The sequence below is a fragment of the Paralichthys olivaceus genome, chromosome 20 (assembly GCF_024713975.1).
Source record: "Paralichthys olivaceus isolate ysfri-2021 chromosome 20, ASM2471397v2, whole genome shotgun sequence".
Classification (NCBI taxonomy): domain Eukaryota; kingdom Metazoa; phylum Chordata; class Actinopteri; order Pleuronectiformes; family Paralichthyidae; genus Paralichthys; species Paralichthys olivaceus.
In genome coordinates, this window is record NC_091112.1 from 4,871,224 (window position 1) to 4,896,142 (window position 24,919).

The 24,919-nt window shown below is 42.2% G+C and overlaps 1 protein-coding gene across 2 annotated transcripts in view; it reads left to right on the top strand.

Moving 5' to 3' along the window:
- The window catches only part of samd12 (sterile alpha motif domain containing 12), an 84,536-nt gene that overhangs the window by 46,217 nt on the left and 13,400 nt on the right, over positions 1 to 24,919 (top strand). The window contains exon 5 of one of the 2 annotated variants that reach the window (XM_020103767.2): positions 130 to 337. The exons of the other annotated variant lie outside the window; for it this stretch is intronic. Within the exon in view, the coding sequence (XP_019959326.1) occupies positions 130 to 134 (5 nt within the window). The 3' untranslated portion in view covers positions 135 to 337. Of the gene's footprint in view, positions 1 to 129; positions 338 to 24,919 lie in introns of those variants that run through there. 2 annotated transcript variants of the gene reach the window in all.

The window sequence follows — 24,919 nt, forward strand, 5'->3', positions numbered from 1 at the left end:
TCTATCTCTATATATATATCAGTTATCTTCCAAGTTCTGTGTGAGACTGGTCAGCAATCCTTTGGCCCTGCCCGTCGCTGTGCTTGAGGGACATGGCTGATATAATTATAGCTTTTGATTATCCTCCAGACTGACCCCGGGATGGCCTGGCCCTGATGCAGCGCCAGTCTGCCAGCTGCTGCTACCGCTGCAGCTAATGAGGGACGCCTAGTGTTTCCTACCGCCGGCTGACTCCTTGATTTATTGTTTCACTGAGTTCATACCTGCGGCCACATTCCTGTATATTTGGAAACGTTAAATAATGAAGTTTACTCTACGACTGATGCACCTGTCCTGTGGTCCTTTGCAGAGAAGCATGACGATGCTAAATTGCAGCGTGCATCTTGCAGCGATGTAGCAGTATGTGTATAATCCCTCATGTTGGAAATTGGTTTTACCGCAGCATTGTATACACCATCACGCTACATAACTCTGACGTGACATTAAAGCCTTGACATATAGCAGGTTCTGAAAATATAAAACGTGGTTCCACTAGATCAGAGTTTCACTCAATAATGGTTCTAGCTGGTTCTAGCTTTGAGGATTATCACTACGAGGGGCTTTGGCACATGACATATCCTCTGCATTATATCAGAACAGGTTTTGAGTCCTGTGCTTTTCAAGCTACAAAACATCTGCCATCTCTTAGTCAGATGCACTAATCAATCGCTGTTAATCAAAGCTTTTTTCATCGGAATGATTGACTTTAGATGTCAAACCGGTGGAGCATAAAGTTGTCAGGGCAGCGGATGCAGGGAGGAATTTATGACCCTACCGATGTAGAGAAGTATTGATATACAGATAAGCCCTTTTTCCCCTCTGCCCTGTGTTTGTTCCATGTCTATGGGCTTGTACACGCTGCCAGCTTTGTCTCATGTGTGTTTGTTTGTTGGAGGTTTGCTTCATTCAATATGAGTGTGTGGTTTGTTTGTATATTTTTAAACCTTTGTTTAATCAAAACAGGTTGACTGCAACCCCCCTCCAACATGCTTCACCATCTCATAGTTGAGCATGTGTATGCATTGTTCTTCACATTCCCCACAGAAAACAGATGCATAAATCTCTGTGTGCTACACCATCTGTCATTCTTCACACCGTACATATCCCTCCGCATTTTATTCTGCTTCACAATATCACACCGTTTTGCAGAAGACACCACTCTGAACATCATATCATATCATCATATCATCATATCGTGTCCAGAAATAGTATTAACCTCTTTGGAGTTAAGAGGTTATAGAACGATCGGAGGGCAATTAAATCACCTGAGGCAAGAAAGAGACTTGGCATTGATTTAAATCATAAAGACGGAACCAAAAGCATCTCAGTTATATTAAGATAAGATTAACTTTATTGATCCCATGCCGGGGAAATGTTTTTAGCAGCGGATAATCAAAAACTAGACTAAAGAGGACATGTAAAAGTATCAAATATGATACATATAGACAGTAAAAATACAAATAATATATACATAACATACTCCTTTCACTACAGATGGGTACATATATATTGCAAAACATCATGATTGACTCCAAAGACTCAAGGCTCATGATTGGTGGAGTGACCTTGATGGTGCAGCTCCATCCCCTGACTCTGCTCTGGGATTTTTGTGATTATTAATTGATTAATTTCTGGATAGTGGGAGAAAGTGAAGACGTGTTGTCCATCTTTATGTTATAAATAAACACAACTGTGCACAAACGACTTGCAGAATGGAAACACGTTCGTTTTTTACCCAGTGACTCTTAAATGAGCCACCATCTAATGCTACAGACGACTGTGACAGATGTTGTACACGATGTAATTTACAACTGAAATACGATCACTGTGTTTAGTTCCGTGTGTGTTTGCACGTGCACAGAACACTATAAAGTATGATGTGCCCCTCCTTTGTCTGTCTGTCTGTACACAAGCTCGTTGTGGGTAAAACAGATTCTGAGGGGTGAAACACGCTCGGTGTTTGTAGCCGTGGCAAATCAAAGGAAACTTCTGTGACCTCTAATATTGGGTTGGATGTGCGCACACACACACACACACACACACACACACACACACACACACACACACACACTCACTCCCAGATCCAGAACTACACACAAATGTGCTTGTTGTCCAAACCGTAATTATGCAGATGGGGAGAAAGTATGTGGCAAGAACACTTTAATTTGAATTCCTCCTTTCACCCTCCATGTTTCACTAATGGTTCCATTTACAGTCATTTGTTCCACCTCGGGCAATGACTCACAACAAAGGCATTTGGATATAAAACAAATGTACATACGCACAAACACACACCCTTCTTGCCCCCTCCTTGATTCGTTACAGATTACAGCATTTACCTCCCCTGCTTTTCTCAGCACCGTCTCCACCAGCACCTTTCCTACACGAGCAATGTTACAGCTCTTGGCTGCAGAAAGTGTGGAATTATGGTATGTCAGTGTTTTCAGCGCTGCCACCATAAAACGGGCACAGAGAAACCATAAGAAGCAGAGTCAGACAGGCCGTGCCAGCCTTTTACAACCCTTGCACGGCAATATTATGATACAGTGCACACTTGGGGCACATGACACCAAATCTACCCAGCAGATATTTATGAGGGATGTATTATTTTTCATTATGCACACATTAAATCATCACTTGAAATATCAGGCGAGTCTTTTTTTTTTTTTCATTTGTGTGTTTCCGCCCCGGAGCTTGAAAACATTCGAGAGAATTCCTATTTTTTGCTTCAGAGTTTTATTTGCCCATTACCACAGTGACTTGGAAGTAGTTCACTTTTCAGTGCCTGTAACTCTAAGGCTGTCTGCTTGACTCTGAAAGATGCGGTACAGATCGCTACTTAACCAGCTCCCAGTGGAGAATAGGCCGCTCTTCTGAGGATATAACCACTATGCAATCTTTTATGTGCATTCTAGTTTGTGTGTTTAATACAGAGGCAATACTTGTGAGGGCAATAGGAACAGGAACCTCAGCACCATCAAAAATCCTGTAATCACAGCAAAGAACATCCAGGATATTGGAACTTTTATTCAGCAGATAACATCTCACTCTAACTTCCTGGTTACAGCCACGACAGCCGTTTCTCTGCTGGTCTGATTGTATAAATATCTCCTGGCAGCAGTTTGACCTGTGAGTGTGTATTATCGATCGGGATATGAGATGCACTGTTTGCTAAATGTTTTGCACAAACTTCTCATCTGTTCTTTTTTTTTTTTTACGCCTACGTTCACATTTTTGCTAAATCTCCTGGAGTTTACGGTTGTTGTGCAGCAGCCTTACCTTCCCCTCTGTCACACATGAACTGCATTAAACGTGTGAGAATGAAAGTAACTGACTGGTGGGGGTGTGTGTTGTTGATCCGTGCATATTCTCATTTGGACTGTGGACCCACAGGAATGTGCGTTCAGGTTCCCCCCCGAATAAGAAGGTTAATCTTGGTTTTCCTCAGCATCTTATTCATGCGGTGAAACACAGGCTCTCAGAGGAGGAGTAACGATTTACATTTAGTTTAAATTACGATTTAGTGTAAAGGTCCCTTAAGTATTTTTCACTAAATGAATTACAGTGCCCTTTACTTTTACATGACAAATAAAAAATCCACTCCGTTTCTCAACCACTCATAATTAATCAAACAGATCTTTTGTCCTCAGTTGTTTGAGAACTCATCTGACTTTTATCAGGTCGTAGCAGGTTCTTATCTTTTTGTTTTCTTTTTTAGATTGCACCAAAAACCAACATGCATTATCTCAAGGCACTTTAGAGAGTGAGGTCAAGACCTGACAATAATATAAAGTTCCCACAACGAGCGAGCGCTTGGTGAAAGAGGAAAATATCTGTTTTAACTAGAAGGAAGAAAACTCGGGCAGAACAAGAATCAGGTTGGACGGCCCTCTCTGCGTGTAAGAGATTAGTTAGAGTACAACAAGAATAAAAAATTTGAGGTTGTTAGAGTATGCATCCTTCAGAAAACATGACTCTGGCTCTGGCTCAGACACGCAGCGTCTCAGGGGAGGATCTTGCAAGCAGCATGGAGGAAGCCACCATTGCCACAGTGGGCGTTAGAGCGACAGTACGCGTAAATTCATTCTCTGCAGCTGCAGCGGAAGATGGATCCCGTGGTGTCACTTCTTGCAGTGGGTGGTCGGAGATCAGGGATGGTGCAAAGTCTGAAATTATCTGTTTCAAAAAACCAAATTCCATTGCATACGAATCCTGCTTGAGTGGACGGGAACTCTTCATCATGCCTGGCAGATCATAAACGGTCATTGTGACTGTCACAGGATGGTTGACACGTCTTTTCAGTGGCTCATATGTGATGTAGTGTCAACGGAGACATAGTTCAGATGTTAGCAGAGACAGGCTGTCTAAAAAACACTGACGTTCGATTTATTGAGGCTTGTTGCCATGGAGAGGCTGGTAAGATTGAGGGCACCTTTTCAAATGAGCTGCAAACCATCCAGCTCCAGTCATCAACTCCCTCTCCATGTGACATGCTGTAAGAAAACACATTAACTTAGCACTCTACAGTCACTCCAGCTCGTTTCTGATTGGAAGAATCGAAGGATTTGCGACCGCCGCTGGTCTCTCATTGATGACACACTATCACCTGACAGAACTTGATATGGTCAATATGTTGCTTAATCACAAATTTGATTGTTGCACACACGGTCATGGAGAAAAACCACTTTGGGTTTCTGGTCAAAAGATTAAAGTCATTCATTTGTAAATTCTTGATGCATTATTAAAATGCAATTTGCATCTGTTACTTGCATATTGAAAAAGCAATATGTAAGTGTAGATGGGTTTCCCATTTGCAAAGAATTAAAGATGTGCTCACAGCATTGGGGGGAAAAAATGGTTTTCCACTATAGTTCATAAAAGCTCTATTACCGTCAGTACTTATAAATCCAGCAGCAGCAGAGGTTTGAGGTTTATGTAACACGCTACCTTTTAATACACAACTGTGTCAACTGACATGCTACATATTACATGGTAGGAATGATTATGGTGCATGAGGCTCTTCAGAAAGTTAGTGGTGCACTTATTATTATTTGTAGTATTTATGAAAATCCTGCTCTTTCCTCAACTTTTTGCAGATACGCCTACTTTGTTAAATGAACGCAAAATCTCACATTGGAGACGACTGTGGTGGAAACAGGCAGACTCCTGACAAACTGTGTCAAAACAGGGTTTAATCAATATAATTGATCAGTCACACAGGATCATGAAAGGAGACTCTGTGCGGCTGTGTAATTTTCTGTAAAATTATATGCTCAGCGACGTGACACATGTTTCATCCGAAGCCTTCAGACGGCTCCTCTCTCAGGTTCCCAAAGAGAAACTCTAAACACACGTCAAAGAGAATTTACGTTAGTCAGCCTTAATCACAGTCTGAGCTGTTTTACCTCGAAAATTAGTGTTTATACCGAAGTTTCAAAATAAAACCATCCACAGGAGTATTAAAACCTGCGCTGACTTCTCTTGACTGATCAGTGGAACTCGTCTCTTTCTAAGGATACAGATGGTCTTTTAGTTTTGCGATTTAGACTCAACTCTTCTTGTTGTTGTCATGTTGTCATCTGTTCAGCGGACATGAAGCAAAGTCCGCATGCCAAAACTCAAACATGATAAAAAGTCTCCCTCGAGCTGGAGGGAACTGGTTTGAGGTTTAAAGTCGTCTGAAGGGTTCGTCACCATGAGAGATGTCTTCACACTACATCTCATACACTGTTAAAATATGAATATTGATTAAAGCAGTTTAAAATTTATCAAACACCTCTAGTTATATTATGGTTCAGATGTTTCTTGATGTCGTTGCCATCGATTCACATCAGTCAGTATCATTTTTAATCACCCTCAAAGAATAATGCGCTTTCCTGCCAATTAGTGTGCTCAGTATGTAGACGGCATATTTGATTGATTCCATGTACATATTTGAAAGTATACCATGTACATTAAGTTTTGTAAAAATATAGGCCCATGGAAAAAATGACCCCAAGTTACTCTTAAAGGATTAAATAACGTGTTGTTTGTCTGAAAAACTTGGATTTACAGGCTCTGAGAAATACTGTGTGGCTCTCCTTTTTCTGCTGTGATGCTAAATGTGAACATCTCAAGAGTTAAATCCTCATGTTGCCTCTGTGAGGGAATTTAATGTCCCTGACACTAGGCAGCATTTATGTGAAATACTTCAATTTAATGACATTCACATTTGATAAACAAGGACCCAGCATATTCCACATCAACACAGCAGCTAAGTCCTGTCTAGTCATAGGCTTCCTTTAGCCTCTCGAGCGTGTGTCCTCTGGGGCTGTGCCTCTGACGGATGATGGAAAAGCAGCGCTGGTGTAATTAAGGTCTTGGACGGTGGAGCTGGTTATGATTCTCTCAGTCATAATTTGGCAGGTTATTAAAAGGTAAGACTAAGGGTTATTTTAATTCAAAATTAAAATCTGCAGTGTCAGGACAATTGCTTATCTAACGACGGGAGCTGCACGGAATATAATCTTCGCCTTCACTCTTGATGGTCTTGATGCTAAAAACCACACTACTTGTCGTGATGCATTGTGGGACACAAAAACCTCGGACACCACTGCAAAATGACAAACTGGCTTTATGGAGCACGGTATTTCGATCAGTGAGTGATTCCAGACACAGCCCATAATTCCATCTGGCTGTCGCTTCATTGAGGAAGTAAAAACCCTCAGAATAACAGAGGTAAGAATCACTTTTTTAAATTGTAGTGATTTGGTTGCTAACTGAAAAAAAATTCAACTCAAAAACACAAAAGGAAACTCAATTACTTTTTCAATAACGTATTTTTATCGCTTCTGTGTTATTTGTGTTACAACGTTGGCTGAGGTCCGTTTAGAGACGTTTTTTATTTTAGTTTTTTTTTTTCACATTATTGATGAGATGTGCTGAACAGTTTTCATTGCTCTCTCCCAGACAGATAATACAACAGTGTGACAAATAACACAACACCACGACACATTTTTCACACAACACACCAAAGAGAGATGATAGTGATCAGCTGTTATTATGTTCCGCTCTGGATGCCATCAATCCTGATTTAGCATCACATGGGAACCCCGGGCAAATGTCACGCAGATGCTACGTTCATCACAATGGGCCATTTCATGACAGGAGGCTGTCACTTATACGTGCACGTACGCACGCCGACCCTCGCACGACCATCATCCGCAACCTTTTATAGAAGTAGCGCGTTGTAAATTAGCCCTTTGTCAATTGAAACCCAAGGTCCATCAGCAAGTGACCTTTTCAAATATCTGGCCTCTGTCAGAAAGGAGGTATGCAGCTGCACAGTTTAATTCTGACTGCAGCCAACATCACTGACTTCATCACCTCCACATTTACAACCCAGACATCATACAGAGGCGCCACTTAAAGCCGATCCGCCCGACTCGTCCATCTCTGCGCAACTTTTTTTCACCTCCTGCAGCAGAACACGAGATGTCAGAGTACTTCCCACACGTTCCATCTCTTTTTCATAATCCCCTTTTCTCTGCTCTCGCCCTCTCGGTGTCACTCACTGTCTTATTCCTCTTCTGCACTGAACTTTTCCCCCCTTAATCCTATTTCCCAAAATGGCCCTGTGTCTCTGGCCAGCTTGTCCGGGCTCCAGCAGGAGAATTAAGGTTGAGCCGTTTGCTTTCCAGCCAAGTGTAAATGAACAGAGAGAGAGAGAGAGATGTAGAAAGGGAGACAGAAAGAAGGAGGACGGATCACTGGGTAAAACAGACAAAGAAAGGGAGATTTCAAGGCATGTGAAAACATTGTCCCATCCTTTCTGCAGTTTTTATTCTGTAAACAAAAGTTTTCACAGTGGTCCGTATCAGCAAAGATATGAAAAGGCTCATATCCATTGACACGTTGATCTGGCTACTTCTTATCTAATGTGAGCACGTGTGTGTGTGATGGAGCTTAAATGAGTCAACCAACAAAGAGACAGAGAGACAGATAAAAGAGCGAGGAGGGGACAGACAGATGTGTGTGAGAGAGAGAGAGAGAGAGAGAGAGAGAGAGACCCAGGGAGACTACTTCACCGCATCAGACTCGAGGGAAATCTAACCAGGCAATATCCAAACCAAGTCACGAGGCTCCCGCCACCTTAGCCCCACACAATTACAATACTATCTGACAAAGATATTGAGCGCAGATCCCTTGCTGTTTCTGTAGCAGAGTGTAACCCAGCCAGGGCCTGATTTTATATAAACATACCAAAAATGGAATTAACGCTGACTTATTGAAAAGAGAGGCCATGCAGCCGGGCAGAGCGGGCAATCACAGCCAGAACACGTCGACCCCCCCCTGAGTCCAGCAGAGACGACACAGAAGGTGACGGAGGCGCTCGTCTACTTGACTGAGGTTGAGGGTGTGTTTTCTGTTGAGGTGACCTTTTCCTCCACATCACCTCAAAAAAGGGAGAAGTCAAAGTAAAGAACAGATTCTGTGTATAAATATGGACGTATACACGCCGGGTCTGGAAAGTGAAGCCAATGAGGAAGTGTCTGAAACCTGTATTCTCTGAAATGACCAGCAGAGGGCGACTCCACTGGTTTTGAAGTAAGTCCGTAAAGTATAGATCAGGCAACAATCAGGAAGTACCTTTACTTTAAAAAGTTTTTTCATGTCCAACATTCGGGTTGATCTGAATTAGTGAAGGAAAATGTTGATTGAGAAGATTTTGTCTGAGCTCAGAGAGAATGTTCCTTTCTGCTAATACTTCATATACGAACACCCATGCGGGCCTGCCAGTCAAGCACTAAACCCCACGGTACCTCAGTAGTTTTATTTATTTATTTATTTTAATCCTTCAATAATAAATCATTACAAAACGCTAAACAACCAATTCCACCGAGAAACGCAGGGCGACGGAGATGAAAGCTTTGTGGTTTTCATAATTTTGTGAATTCCCTGTTTCACTCGCATTAAAAACCAGTTTGTCTTTGGTACTGTGCGACGTGAGAGAGCTTCAGAAAAACAGGAAATTCACTGATATTCGACCCATGAGAGCAAAGTTCTGCCAATTTTATAAGTTGACTCGTGAACTTTTTTCTTGTATTCAGAACAACAGTTTGTGCATTTGATATTTTTATTCTATTTTTTGTGTGTTTTCTATCAGAAAACAGTTGTTTGTAAGTTGCATGAAATATTTAGTGGCTCTAGCTTTAGGTTTTTGCAGTTTTGTTGAAAAAGAAAACCAACGATAGAAAATATTGAATTTTTAATGAAACTAAGTGTAAAAATACTCTTCTGTGTTTATCTATGCAGCCAAAAAATATTTTTCCGTCACACGCAGAGGTTGTTTAGTTTCCCCTATTTTAATAATGATAAAAACCAATGAGTCATACTTGCAATTCCCCAAAATACCCAGTTAAGTGAGCATGTTTTCTTACCTGCTCCTCACCGGTGAGGATTTTTCTCCTGCAGATGAAGTGTCCACGGGTGGTACGAGCGCTTTCGTGCACCTTCAGGGTTTCGCTTGAACACAGAGAGAAGAGAAACATAAATCAGGCTCATGAAGCACTGGGGAGAAGTCCTGCAGAATTTAGGTGGTGTAAGCATTCCTGGTGATGGGAAGTAAGACTAAGATGTTCCATATAGGGACTGCAGTCTTTCTGAAATATCATGCCATTCATCTTAGATGCGTCGTCTCTCATCGCACCGCCCGTGGTTATTTTAGGCCTCTACCCTTTGTTTTCCAGGAAAGAAGGGAGATAGATTTTCGGACATGAGCAGAACATACAGAATTATTTCCACACTTTGTATTAAGCTACCAAGACTTTTTTTTTCCCCAAATCGTATTCATTACCTTGTTCTTTTGACATTGATCTCATTTTACTAAACGTCCAACAGCCCATGTTGAATTAAATACTCTTCCTATTCAGTCATATTCTCCTGAGGGCCTCTGGAGGAGGTGTAGTCCACCATCATCCTCACTTTATCTTTTTATTCAGTCATTGCAGTCGAGCAGCAGCGGACATCATCGGAGAGTGAATCCTTCTTCTTTTTTTCTTTTTTTTTACCTCACAAAGGTTTTTTATTCTTCCGAACGAGAGTCACATAAATCACAAAGTGCAGTAAATGTTAAAAAATGCTATAAGGGAATTTAAGGGATTGTTGAATCTGCATAAAGACATTTTTACAGCCTCAGTGCAAAGACGGACACGGACCACACAATAACTGCCTCAATCTATTTTCTTTCTTTCTCTTATGCTCAAGCCTTCATTGCCTCTCGTGCTAAATGCTCTATGGTGCAGACTTGCGTAGGGCAGACGTGGGAGGTAGAGCGGGTCGAGCAGTAACCAGAAGGTCGATGATTCGATCCCTAGCACCTCCAGTTTCCATGTGCTGGAACCTGAACTCAGAATTGCCCTTGGTGGCTGTGCAGACAGTGCATGAATGGTCTGATAGAAAAAGCCCTTTATGATTGTGTGTGTGAATGAGTCTTGTTCTGTAGCCGAGCTCTAAGTGGTTGACTAAATTGGAAAAGCACCATATAAAGTCTATTTACCTCAGAATATATTCAGTTTACATAATTGGTTCATAACCTTCTTTTTTGTAGGATCTTGATTTTCAATGACGACCAAACCTCATTTCTGGCCAACAACTCAGTTTGTGTGAAACTTCGACTGTAGCTCAAACATTGTGTAGTTCATTCATTAGGCAAACATTAGCTCCACCAGTTGCCACATATGCAGGTTTTAAAGTTTTGGTTTAAAACAGAATTCACTTTGTTTGTCACACTCTCAGTTTAGGAAATGAGGGATCATCACGTTTGGTCGTGGGAGCTCCGGAGATTGAAAGATGTTGTTTCTGTTAAAGTTAAAATCCCTGAAATGTCACATATGACTCACCAAAGCCCCATGATCCAATTCAAACCTGGACATGATTTGAAAAAAGTCAATTCAGAAATGACAGGTTGAAAATTAAGCTAATAACATCATGAATTCCCTGATGACAAATGATTTATTTTAAAAATCAGACGACTGCTATTTATGGAAACCAAAGATCAATGGAACCGAGCTGAAAAGAAATAAAGTGCCTCGTGTTCAGGCGCCCTCGATGTTTCAGTGCAAAATTATCGTTTTGACATTTTACTTGTGTGGAAATGTTCTTTTCACTCCACAGGGAGATGAGAGTGCAGGGTCACGTGGAATAGCAGCTGTAAATCCACCGTGTTGCTCAAGGGCACTTCAGCAGAGTGAACGCCTGCAGACACAGGCACTCTGAACCTTGGCGAAAGAAAAGTGTAGTATTCGCTGCGCCACCGTTCTCCCCACGTGCATTGAACAATGTGGATTTGTGACATTTATTGCCACGTCTCATTTCTTCCTCGATTCTATGCGTCCGGCTCTCGCTGTAAATCACAGCACAGAAATCTTGTAATGTCAAAGAATGGGAGGAATTCCATGAGCACGGTTTTTATAGAGACGCCGGGGCTGCAAAACCATTTTTTTATATCTGAATATATGAAATACTGTCAATCCATTTGTGATTGCATCTATAAAAGTCTTTTTTTTTACTAATAACCATAAAAAAAGCTAAGATTGATTTGGTCTGTTCAGGAGGGGAGTGTTTTTGAATCAAAATGATTTAATGTGTGTATTAAAAAATGACAGAAACTACTGACTTGATATTGTATCTGCTGTTATCTTTGCTTTCTTTTAACAGGGCAGTAAACTTTAAGCTGAGACACTTTTTCACATGAATAATACAATAACACTTTATAGTTCTCTTATTATAACCACCTTAAAGAGACTATAAGAATCTAATGAATAGAAAACGGGAACACACTGTCACACACATGTAAAAAATAATTCAGTATTTGAGGTCGGCGGCAGCAGGACTGGAACTTCATGTTCTGGTATGTATTTCGCTCTATGGGCCTCGTGGCTGCTCTGCAAGCCTCAGGTCAAATCTTCTTTCCCCACTCAATGAATTCATAATGTAAAGCTGCTGCATGATCAGTAAATATGTAAAACTGATATATGATTTAGGGGGAAGATGTTCTATACATTCAGAGTCAATAATTTGTGTGGATGCAGCAGTGAAGCGCTTCATCTGAATGGATCTTTGGCTTTAGTCTCTGCCAAAGATCTGATACCACAATTAGGAGAAAAATATTGTAGCCCACTATTGTTTTAAATGACCTTTAAGCGTAAATGCATTTGGGTTTGGAGACACAAGACGAGTACCGTGGGTGTGAGCGAGTTTGTTTTGCTCGGTGACTCGTCAAGCATAAAAAAACATCTTGGCTTTTGCCCTGGAAAGGTAATAAAAGATGGATGGATGGTTGGAGGGATCATTAATTGATTAAAACGTCTTTGTGAAATTATATATAGAGTTCTTGGTCTAGGGGGAAAACTAGCAAGGAGCATGTGAGCATGTGTTCAGACCCTCCACTGACTGATACTTTATATACCGTCTATGTTACCAACATAATCCCCTCCACTGCAGATTCAGTCACCATCATCGTCACTCTCCTCTACCCCTCCCCACTCGACTCCTCTACCCACTCACCCCCCCACCTCCATAACCCCATCAGAGAGCTCGGCCAGTCCCCGGTGAGCAGGTCGGTGGAGGGGTTTGCATCTAGAGGTGCACCTTCCTCATGGCCCCTGAGAAACTTGCCGAGAGCAGAGAGCTCAGCGTGTGTTTAAGTGAAAGTCCTGTTAACCCCCATTACCCTCTGCAGCACTGTACCGGAGGATTAGCAGAATACAAATGGCCCCTCTTGCTCCCCCTGTCCTCCACACCGCAACTCCTGCACCCCCGCACCGTCCGCCGCAAGAGTTGCTGACGACGAGAAAGAGTGAAATATGATTTGGAGCCGAGCAGGTGTTTACTGCATGCCAAACAGTGTCCCGCTTCTCATTATGCAGCCCTTAATGGTGGGAATACATTAGCAGACAATGTGAAAATGGAGGGTTGGGCGCTATCGAAATGTTACTACCGCCTGGTAGCATGTGACCTTGGCTCGCAGAAGCTCAGATCATGGTGTGAAACAAGGGAAATGCCAGAGGGTTTGGAGGCTAATTAATAATTGATGATTCAGTGCTTCTTTGTATTGCATTTGGTAGTGTGAAATCAAAAGGCATGAGAAATCAAGAGGAGCTGGTCGACCGTGAGCCAAAACCTGCCCACACTGATAAAACATTTCGAGATATTGTTGATGTCCGTGGATAACGATGCAGCCGCCTCGGCTTTGTCAAGGGAAATATTTACTCCTTGTGAAAAACCATCATGAATCCAATTTCTTCTCATCAGATCAATGTGTTTGATGAGTTTGAGCTACAGGAAACATTTTATATTTATTGATGTATCGTTCAGGGCTTTTTTCACCTGTTTGTTCTGGACCGTTAGATTTATCATCTTAGTCTTTGCTTGATTGCAAGGTTTTTCATTTTTCGAATTTGAATACCCAGTAGATCCTGATTAAAGTTGTGTTAGACCATTGTTTTTTTTAAATAACAATAGAAACAACTACATGTAAATTCAAAGTCAAGCTGCTTTATTACAATCACAAGATGATTTAAGGTGTTTTTACACCTTCTTTGTTTGGTCTGGACGTTTGGACTTTCTGATAACTTTGAGTCAGTCATTGTCAAGTTGAGGTCGACGCAGCCCACGTAGCTGATGACGACAGGACACGTGTCATACAAAATTCTTTTCAGTGCGCTCCCTTAATTTCAGTGTGAAAGTAAAACTAAGTCAGACTTTCATGGGTGAACATTAGTTTATATTTGGTTGTGAAAATTCTCATCACAATTCTCACGGTGATTCCTTCAAATCATCTGTTTACTGCCAACACTGTAAAACCCGGCACAGCTCAGACAGGAAATCACAGATCTGGTTTAAGCTTCTTCCTGACAGTCGACCGGTTTATTTACTCAATTATTTATACTGTGTAAGAAATTATCGTGCCATGCTTTGATGCTTTAACAGACTTCAGCCTTAACCCAGTTTAAACAAGGAAGTGGAAACCACAGAGAGGGTAACAATTAATTTTCCGTCCACACGCCCGCCTGCCCTCCCGCTCCTGTCCTCTTCATCTCCACCTTCCTCCACTTGCCTCTCCTTGTCGTTTTTTTCCCTCCTTGTTCCATCTCTGCTCCTCTCGCTCGTTCTCATCACTCATTCTGCTTCCATTGATCCTCCCATTTTCTGTCGTCTCCCTCGCTCGCTCCTTCTCCATCTTTCCCTCCTTCACAGTTGCTCAGGCCAATACAAAGCAGACCAATATGAGATCTCTCGGTAGATGGAAAACCGCAGCCGCAATATTTTAGTGTGCGTGCTTGCATGCGTGTCTTGTCTGCTACTATCTATATGCTGTTCTGTGTGTATATTTATTTGTTTCTAAGATTTTTTTTCATAAGTAAGTGCCTGTGTGTGTGTGTGTTTGTCACACTGCAGCTCTGGAGGCCAGTAGCTGTCAGTCTAATTCTATTGGAGACAGAGATGCTGCAGATAGCGGTGTTGTGTGTTGAGTTACTGTACTGCCAGGGCTTGTGTTTCATTGCAGCTTCAATTAAAGTGAACTGGCTCCTGGGAGAGGAGCGGTGGTCATACACCATGCTGCACACACACTCTATTCCCCGAGACTGATCGAATGGTTCCACGCGATACGACACCGCCTGACGGCACAAAGCCTGTTGGAATACAAACACTTACAGGCCTGCGAATAGCTGCGACACACACACTGACTCACTTGTGCACATTTCAGAGTCCACTCTGATTGCTGTAGTATTTTGGAAGGAAGTGCACATGAGTACTGGGGCTCTAGGAATATATACGTCTGCTGAAAATTTAATTTTATAGAAAATGGTTACCCCACATTGTGCACGACTGCACCTCCGTAACACAAATTGCTCAACTTTGTCATCGTTCGCTTCACGGCACCCATATTGTCGCCACCTCAAGTCAAATGCGTGCATATATTTTTATGGTTATTAATCATCGTGGCATCTCGTATTTTTTACCGGCTTATTCCTCGGGGGGCGTATGAAATGTCAGTGTCGTGCGACGTAAGCTCACCTCCTCCCGGGGAATGAATGTACTTAGGCTGAGAGAGCTTGCATGACTCTTGCATGTCAGCAGCAGCGAGTCTGTTTCTCTCCTGAGGTCGTAAACTAAATCTAAATGTTTACACCTGTGCACACACACAAGTGGAAAGTCATCATCAGTTATTTTTAGAGGTTATGGAAGTAAATTTACATTTCACATGTTCCTGTGTCTGAATTTGTCATGACCAACAATAGAGCAGCTGATTTACCTATTTTTATACACTGCACCAAAATTAAATGGCTTCTCTCTTTGCCCATGTCCCATCCTAGGTATTGTGATTAAAGCTTGTTTCCACTGCCCCCAAGTGGCCAAAACCTGCTCAACGGTTCGCACTACAGAGCGCGGATGAGGAGAAACTGACAGAAAAGATAAAATAATGAAGAAAATAGTTTGCACAAGCGTCATTAATCGCTTCTCATACAGAACAAGAGCTGTAAATGAAGCCGGGGTGCACAGTGATTTTTCAGAATTCAGTGTTTAATCAAGCTCGATTTAAATAATTGCCTCCTACCTTGCAACTAAGGAGAAAACATTTTACAGCACGTTGTTGAGGTGTTCGTCTGCAGCGAGATTCAGGTGATGTGCAGCGGAACAGTTTGTCTCGTCGACTTTTCTGCGCTGCTGCATAGAGAAGTTGCTAACTTGCTTTTCCTCTCTATCGCCCCCCCCCCCCCCGCTGAGCTGTCTTGTACAACAAACCAAACCCCATTGCTTTTCCCGAGGACCGAGGACTCCCCCCACTTCACCTCTTGGTGCATGATGGCGTGCCGCAAGTACACCCGAAGACAGGCTCCATCAGTATCACGGAGTTCACTCAAGTCAGCGCTTCTTAATCTTGACGTGTGATGAACAACACTAATTTCCTCTCTCTGCTCTCCCTTGCGAGTGCAGCAACGTTTGGTGATGGAAACACCTTATTTTATCTTGGCTGCTTCTAAATTGCCTGAAGTGGCTGCTTCTGTAATTGAGGGTTGGAGCAGAGTGCACAATCTTGTGGGTGTATTTGTTAAGGCCTGTGCCCGTCTGCACAAAAAAAGAAGGGCCCACAAATTTGTGTGCATTATCGTACAAGTGTTCTCAGTCGACTCTGCGGCGGTGTGGGGAGAAATGCCCCATAAATGATCCTTAAACAGTCAGAGAGGTCTGTGATTCTATCACATCTACACCTTGATTAAGATCTTAAGGCTGTGGCAGTAATTACCTGCCAGAGACTCGTCTTAAATACTCTGCAGACCCCAGGGAGGGAGGGGAGAAGCTTCAGGGGGGAAACAAGAAGCCGCAGAGAGAGAGGAGGAGAAAACACGATGATGATATAGTTAGAGAGTTGAGAGTTGGGGGGGAGGAATTGAGTATGTTGAAAGGGGGAAAGAGAAATTTGAGGATAGTTGAGAAGGGATGGAGGAGGAGATGGCAAAGATGATATTGAGCCGGGAGCCATAAGGCCAGCAGTCTCCTCTGACAACTTCATTTCTCCAGTTTAGGAGTTTTAAGACCTTTATCTCTCCGAGCAGGGACAGTTGTTTCATTCGTGGCAGGGAAAAGCCCCAAAAATGCCTCCGAAGATAATAGAAAGCACACTCTGGGTATTTGGCTCCTGCAAAAACAAAACTATTCTTCTAAGCTTTTCTATTCTTCTGTGGAAACACACTATACGTGAACCTTTATATAAGCTCAGCGCTCACTCACCAAACTCTTCCTCAACTTTAAGAGCCGAGTGTGCAGATATGTTGACGAGTATCTATAGCACACGCACAAAGACAGTATTTCAATGCAGATTTTGGCAGCGATTACGATGGCAGTGAACTAAGCCTCAAAGCCTCTGAGCCTGATGGGTCAGTCTTGAATCTAAGCTGCGTTCGAGCTGCTTCTGTCAAACTCTAAGATGCTGGAAATTAGTAACTTTGCATTGGAAGGAAGCCCCAGAGGAAGCACACACCACATACAGGAATGTTTCAGGGAACGTTAGGGCTGAGTCCTGCACAATATTTGAGCGGAAGTGCAGGTGGATTCGAACACTTTCAGTCAGTTTCCTGTCGATGGCCAAACATATAATTCAAGGGGCTCCTCACAAATTTGTCGTTGCTGTGGATTAACACAATCAGCCGTTCTTAGGAGGCCCCCTTCTCGGCTCAGGGCCCCCCAGCAATTACTCTGTCGTTACGCCCCTGACCATGTATGTGTTGCAGCATTCAACCAGACATCAATGTTCGGCTGCTGCAACAAATGTCAGCCTATCTCCTCGGAGGATTAACAACGGATCTCCACATCTCCATTTGCCTCCTGTCTCCTGTCGACATACAGTATATCTCCACTCCCTTTGTTCCTGTTTTGTCAGGCATTGTAGCTCCCGTCTTTTCACCCCCTGCAAATTAAGGCCTGCATTCAGCCATCAATCACAGGAGTGCAGTCACTTCAACAGAACAAGGAGATAAGGAGGCGAGGGCTGTAATGCTTATTTGTCCATCAACTCCCTCTAACTGACTAACAGGCTGAATCACAGTTAGCTCGCCAGCGTCGGCCTTGTGCTGTGTAGGATCGGTGTGTTATTTGGTTTGATTTATGTCCCGGTTATTTGGCTGTCAGAGAGAGTGAGGTGCAAGGTGGCGTGCACGCTTACCTGCTCTGCCTCGCGACCACTGATCCATGAAGACAAACTCATTTTCTCCTCCAGCAGTAATGAAGAATGAAATCCTTTTGTTTTAACGGCGCACAATTGTCTTTACTTCTGTCTGCGCTTTAGAGCAGGTCAAGTAGATTTTTCTTAAGTGCCTTGTGCGCTCTCAGGAAGACAGATGATTCATTTAAAGAGGCATTCGAGCGAACATTGTTAGCCCGCTGCTTTTGATACACTACCTCATGGCTCCCAGTCACACACAAACGCACACACACACATTTTTAATGGCCTGATAACATAAACATACAAATCCCCGCGTGCACATTGATAGCCGCATGAATTTATACACAAAGGACTTGTTTTTAAACGAAAAGTGTCACAATCTTTTCAGTTGCCTGTGATTAAATATGCAAATAACAAGGTGTAATCATTAAAACGCCCTCTAACATTCTAATTAGGTTGGTTTGTTTACGCTTTCTAAATTAAATTATAATTCTAAAACCGACCATTAAAACGATGTGGTGAATTTGACGTGTACTCATTTTCTTCATCCTCGAGGATTTTTTTTAAAGGCAGAAACAGACTGGATTTTTTTTTTTTTTTTGTATTTCAGATATGTTTGTAGAAATGGTTGAGATTTCTGAATGGTTCTACAGCAAGGTTTTCCATTTTTCTATCTCAATGCCCAACAGATAAAGAAATACAAATGAAACCAGTGGCAGAGCGTTTTCTAATTTGTTGGTCAAATTACTACATATAAACTACAATAAAGGAATCTTAATCTTTTTAATTTTACATTCAGGATTTGCCTCTGACGCTGGAGGAGAACAAAACAGATCTTAAAAGAGAGGAAATATTCGTAGGTAGCCAGAAACATTTCTATTGAATGCTAATTTTGCTCCATGTTTTTGGTTGTGCAAATTAGCAACTCTGTGCTAATTCTGCGAAGTACATGCTAATAAACTAAAGTAACCATTTCACCTGGAACCAGATTCATTTCTATCTCCTCATACACTTGTGCTCTCGGCCGCCGTAGTTATCTTTCCCTTCAGGTTGGCAATTAAGCAGCCTCAGGTTTTCTGAAATCATCTCATATATTGTAGAGAGAGCAATTATCATACAGCGGGTGCTTGAAAAAAATTCGATTTGCATTTGTGTCAGTACTTCAGTCAGCCTCCCGCCGACTCGCCCTCATACACGTGGAGAAGCAGGGAAGCCGTGGTTGTTAACAGGAGGATATATAATAGCCCTTCATTAGAAGACTGGATCATATTCAGCGTACCTGAATTTCATCCGATCCATTTGATAGAGCTTACTCTCTCCACAGCCCTGGGTCAAATAGCACTTGTGAATTATTCAGTGTTTGTTTTACATGGAGTACTATAGGGGTGTGGTTTTTACTGCATCAAAATGCAGAAACATGCACAAATTAGATGGTGGAACTCTTTCCTTTCACTTTTCACTTCTTTGGCGTTTAACTTGGACCTTGTATCACAGCGGAAACGTTAAAGGTGGGGCAGGCGATTCTGGGGAACGACTGATATTTGATAATTGGACTCTTCCACCACTCGCCCATTTGTTTGCATTTGTAGCGCTACTGTGAAAATGATTGTGAGTATAACGTTCTCTGAGATAGCTGTGTTGATGTTTCCAGCGGCTAGTCCCGTAATCATGGTGATGTTCGTTATCTGAGGCCACTTTTCCAGGTCGTCTTCCCGTCCCTTGTTTAAGACGCAACAGATGATATTTCCACGTTTTATTGATGAATCGTTCCTTGAGAGAGGAATAGCGTAGCGTTAGCATATACTTTTAATGACCGCTAACCAATCTTGTTCAAAGCTTTGTATTCTTTTCCCAATACTTTGTTCCATCTATACTTTCTTTCACCTCCCGGAATGTGCAGCACTGATTTGCACTGTTTCTTCTTCACGGTGTTGTTTCTGTCTCCATTCCCCTCCTCCTCCATCTCGGCACACTCTGTATATTATTAGTGTCCACGGCAGGTGTTCTCCTGTATGACTGCGAGATCTCACACCTGACATTTTACTGCATTAACATTCAAGACAGGAAACGCTACCAGGGATAATTTTCCTGCCTTTGCAACAGTCAGTGCAGTGAAATAAAGACGAGCGGTTGACTGATGGTTGTGGAATCACCGTCTGCGACGCTTTATGTTGTTGGCTGTGAACAAAAGGCTTCCTGCAACATCCGAAGCTTCCTGTCGTGTTAAAGAGGTCAGCCCTAATCCCTCACCGCTTCCTGTAGTGCTCATCTTCTTCCTCCCGATTGGCTGGGAGGCAACGCTTGCATCCAGTAACATGACAGATGTCTCTCACTGTGTTATTGCTCAGTGTCAAGTGGGCGGTGAAAGCAGGTGACATGTTTATTTGAAGGGCGCTTGCGAAGAAGGCTTTGACGATTAGTCATCATCTGTGCAAATGTTCCCACCATCCTCGGCTTTAACTTCCCGAAGAGATGGTTTGAAACTGAAACAGACGCCCGGCGCTGCATTCAAGTGTTTTGGCAAAAAAGTCAAATTTACTCCTACACCAGTCAACTGCACCATACAACATAACTGCAGTTATCTTTTTACATAAAAGGCCTGTACCTGACTCATGGAGAACAGATGAATATCCAATCTATTCCCCTGATTCTTCAGTGTGTAGTGTCCTCATGTAACGGTTAATACTCAGTGTACTACTACAGTCCTGCTTCCATCTGCAGACGACCACTTCTGCTTCCACTAAGTGCAGACAAAGCGACTCCGACTGGGTGGTGCAGACATAGAGAACTGTGTTGCAGTGTGCAGAGTGGACACAGCGAATTGTATTGCTAATTAAATTTAATGTATACTTGGCTGTATCTATATAGACTTTCCAGTTATATGCCCGAATGATAAACAACTGTACAGTGAATCTCTGACTCAAGATCTTACACAAGTAGGAGAGTTGTTGTCTAATTGAACGTAAGGACTACAAATGAGAGTATTTGTTGATTAAGGAGTTAAATGATGAAATCAGAAGCTTTTATTATTTGACTATGAATACTTCAGTTAGAATCCAAGAATGTGTTGTCTTTTCCTCCCAAATTTTAAAATTATTATTGAACAGAATAAATAATCATTTTCTCAGGGTGTAAAGATGGCATCCTCTCGTCTAACTGCACCTTCAGCGCTGCGATTGGTTGTTTTGTCGAAACCGGGCATCAGAGAATAACGTCTGCAACACCAGGTCTAAAAAATAGATTCGCAGGTTTGAGATCAGACTAAAACGACTTAAGGTTACTGATCCCAAACATTTCTCTCTGTCGGGTCTCTTCCTCCACATCTCCTCTGAGCAGCTTAACGCATCTGACACTCTGAAACCTGAGGGAAGCGGCGGGATGATAAATTACGATTCAGGAGAAACTGCTCTCTGATTGGACAAAAAAAAAAAAAGAAAAGAAGGGAGCTTGATTACAAGAATCTCTCCCAATATTGAGGTTCTTCAAGCATCAGCCAACCCAAACAAATCAAATTTCGAGTGTGTCTGATGTCGGGTGGGAAAATAAAAGAATCTGCAAATGGATAAGTTTCTGCCGTTCCTTCAGCGACGATTGTTCGCAGACTGTGTCTAATGCGTCAGGCAAACAACGCTGGTGCTTGCGAGCAGTGAGGCAGATCCTCTATCTGTTTCACATTAACCTCCCTCTGCGTTCCCAATGTCTGTTGACCCAGACGTGTGACACACCTGCAGGTCGACGCAGGAGAGGGTGTTATCGAGAGACGAGGGCGCCACGCGAAGACGCGCACCAGAGAGCGGCGCTGTCCTGTTGTCACATGCGGTGTAATGTGCATGTAATTTTAACACACGTACCCGCACATCCCTCTCTAACTGCCGTGCATCGACTGGAAGGCATGCAGGGTCTCGACACCCTGAAGTAGTAGTAGTAGATATTGCAGTAAAAGTGGTTAATGAATGTATATCGTAGATTCTCCCCAGGTAATACTTTACTACAATCTCAAGAGTCTCTCCCCAGATCTGCAGCACATATGATGATAAATATTCATCATGTGGCTCTTGCATTGCCTGCAGATGCCCCATCTGTATCCACTGGGAGCCACACACCCTGACGCTAACATTAAATCCACTTACACACAGTCGGCGTGATGAGCTGCGTGCTCGGCTGTGTGCTGCGTTAAGGTTAAGGTGTCTAGCTCAAGGGTGATGTGGTGGAGCGGTGGCAGGTACGGTCCCGCTGGGAGCCCGGGAGCCTCGTCATGTATTCAGACCCCCGGCCGGTAAATACACGTTTAATGCTACAGATCCAGCAGCGGCAGGCAGCACACACGGAATACACGATCGGCTGTGAGGGACTGATGGGAAGATTTTCAGTGTCAGCACATGACGACTGTCCGCTGCTTTAGACTGTGATGTATTGTGAGAGATAAATATAGGGTGAATATATAAGCATACGGCCTTGGACGTTGTGTAACTAAATGATCATGATTCTTTACTCTGAGAAACAAAAGCAAAGTTTTTATTTGTGAAACCTGTTAATGCTGATTACAGCGGTGAGATTACTTGATTCTATCGATTCTGAATCGCTCCTTAAAGTCGAGCGAAACTACAGTCAAGTCTTTTGGGGTTAATTATTAACTTCATTACACATTCTGTAGCTGGAATATGTTGCTCAGTGCATCTGTGTAGGTTTTTGTAGGCGCAGCTTATTTTGCTGAGAGAAAACGTATCTCGTGGCAATTCAGCCAAATATCACGTCTATTGAGTATAAGGGAAATAATGCTCTCACTTTTTTTTTTTTTGTTTGTTTGCCTGTAGATATTGTCTCCATTGCTGGTACTGTGCCGTTGCCATTATCATTATCTTGTATTGCTCTCTACTCCCACACAAATTGAATGCAACAGGTTTGTTCCTGTTCTCCCTGGGTTGTTCAGATGCAGTGTGGGAAATCTGTGGAATAGCTCAAGCAGACGTTCTGGAGATAAGGCGAAACTGGTACGCTGAAATGTACTCGGCACAAAATGGCCAACACAAAGCAGCGGACATCACAGACAGGGCGGTTTGTCCGAGGGTAAAACTTCCATTAAATCCAGAATAATTGCGATTTTACCACCAATGAGTTGTATCATCTTGAAATTAGCAAATAAATAATAGGTGCTGTTTTCATACATGAACTCCAGACATCGTGTTTCACATATGAAGAACACAACAGGAGGTTCTCCGGGTCAGGCGTGTTCACAACAACATGAACGTCTGTGGAGCGTTCAGATGAGGGGCGGCACCTCAGTAGAGCATGAAGGAGGCAGGACATGACGTATGAATTCACCTGTGCAAGTCACGTATTCTATCGTTCCCAGTAGTTTAATTGGACTTAAGGAGCTCAAAAGCTCAATTTAGCTAATTTGTTTAATTACGATCATGATGCATGTTTCTGCATTGTTCCTACTTCTTGTCTTGTAAATTTCTTTTGAGGTGGCTCCGAACTCGGAGTGTGTGGTGTCAACGTTTTCTGCTCTCTGATTACCAGAAAAGGAAAAGAAGAAGTTAGATGATCAGCCTCAAAGAAGATGATCCCTCGCATTCCCTTGTGTGCTTGATTTCTTATTTAATTAACCGACAATCAAATTAGTCTAAACCTGAAAACTCTGAGACACTCGAGGGGAATTATAGTGTTTCCAAAGGTTTTCAGTAGAGAGGAAAATGAAATTTTCTTTTCATGGTGATCGGTTATGTCGCTGTGTCGCACTTCCATCCAGATTTGAGTAAACACGTCTCCCCAGAGAAAAGGAGGATGGCTTCATCTCTTCATCTCTTTCATTGGTTCGATTGAGGAAGAAATGTATGTTTTTAATAGAGAACCCTCTGGTAACAGTGTCCAGATGCTGAAAAGTGCGTCTTTAAGTTGTCACTGTGTGAAAGAGGATAATGATTCCATCAGTGGCGATGGTGCCTTCAGGGAACAAAGGGGACGCATGAGTCAGATTAAATGGAAATTGGGGAAAACACAGAGAAGCCATCTTGGGTTTTGTTATTACTTCACACGAGTCATTTTATTGTTTTGTAAAAACAACACTTGTGTAGTTTTTCACTTTAAATTAAAAAAAATGGATAAACTGACAAATTCGTTTTAAATAAGCAGTTTTTTTCTACACTACCTTGCCTGTAGTCTGTTCTTAGATTGTACCAGAACACTTTAGTTATTAAAATGTACTTAGTTCATTAGTTTAACATGCGTCTCTCATTTAGTTAAGATCTTTGCACAATAAGTCAATTTAAATTGTCGCATATTACAACCTCACGTCAATCATGTTCTGGGATGAACTGAATAACAGAAGTGTGCTTTTCTACTTGATCAGAGGACAAAATGTTCCTTTTTCCTGACGACTTCTCAGGTTTGGATGGAGCCAATGTTTTCTTTTTCCTTTTTCATGAAGATGGTCCTGAAAAATGTCTTGACATTTCAGGAACAAATAGAATATGTAATGCATCAAACTTAATGTGCAGGTTTCTGTGCTTGATGACGGGTTAAAAAAAAAAAAACATATAGGAAAAATCCTGTCGACTGTAATTAAGCAGCTCTGGTAGCTCCAGAGTCTGTTGTCTATTTTTTGAGCTTTTCCTCATGAGAAGCCAACACCCATCCTTCTTTTGATATTTTTTTTACTTTTCTCCAAACATTTCCTCAGGCTTAAAAAAGGAAACAGTCTTCTAAGGCTTGTAGAGCTGCAGTCCAAACTGCCTCCATGACAGGGTGTGCTGCACTATGATGAATAAAATAGCTTATTTTGACCTGTCAAGCTTTGCATTTCTCCACACACCAAAGTGAGCATGAAGCTGCAGAGCTGGAGAGAAGTTTTTTATTCATGGTTTAAAAAACAACGAGAGCTAAGATTTAAGATAAGATGCCGTTTTTTTTTCCTTTATTAATCCCACAACAGGGAAATGTGTCATTTTACAGGAGAAGAAATATAAAAATAACGATGATGTAATGTAAACAGAATTGCACATTGAATATATATTCGCAACTCCAATTGGTACCATGTCCCATAGACATGAAAGATGGACAAAATGTCTCCACTACATCCATGTCATCCATCTTTATATCTTCTTAAAACGTCAGAATTGCAAAGATAAACAGTATATCCCTCAGAAATCATGGAAAGTCTCGTCAAAGCGC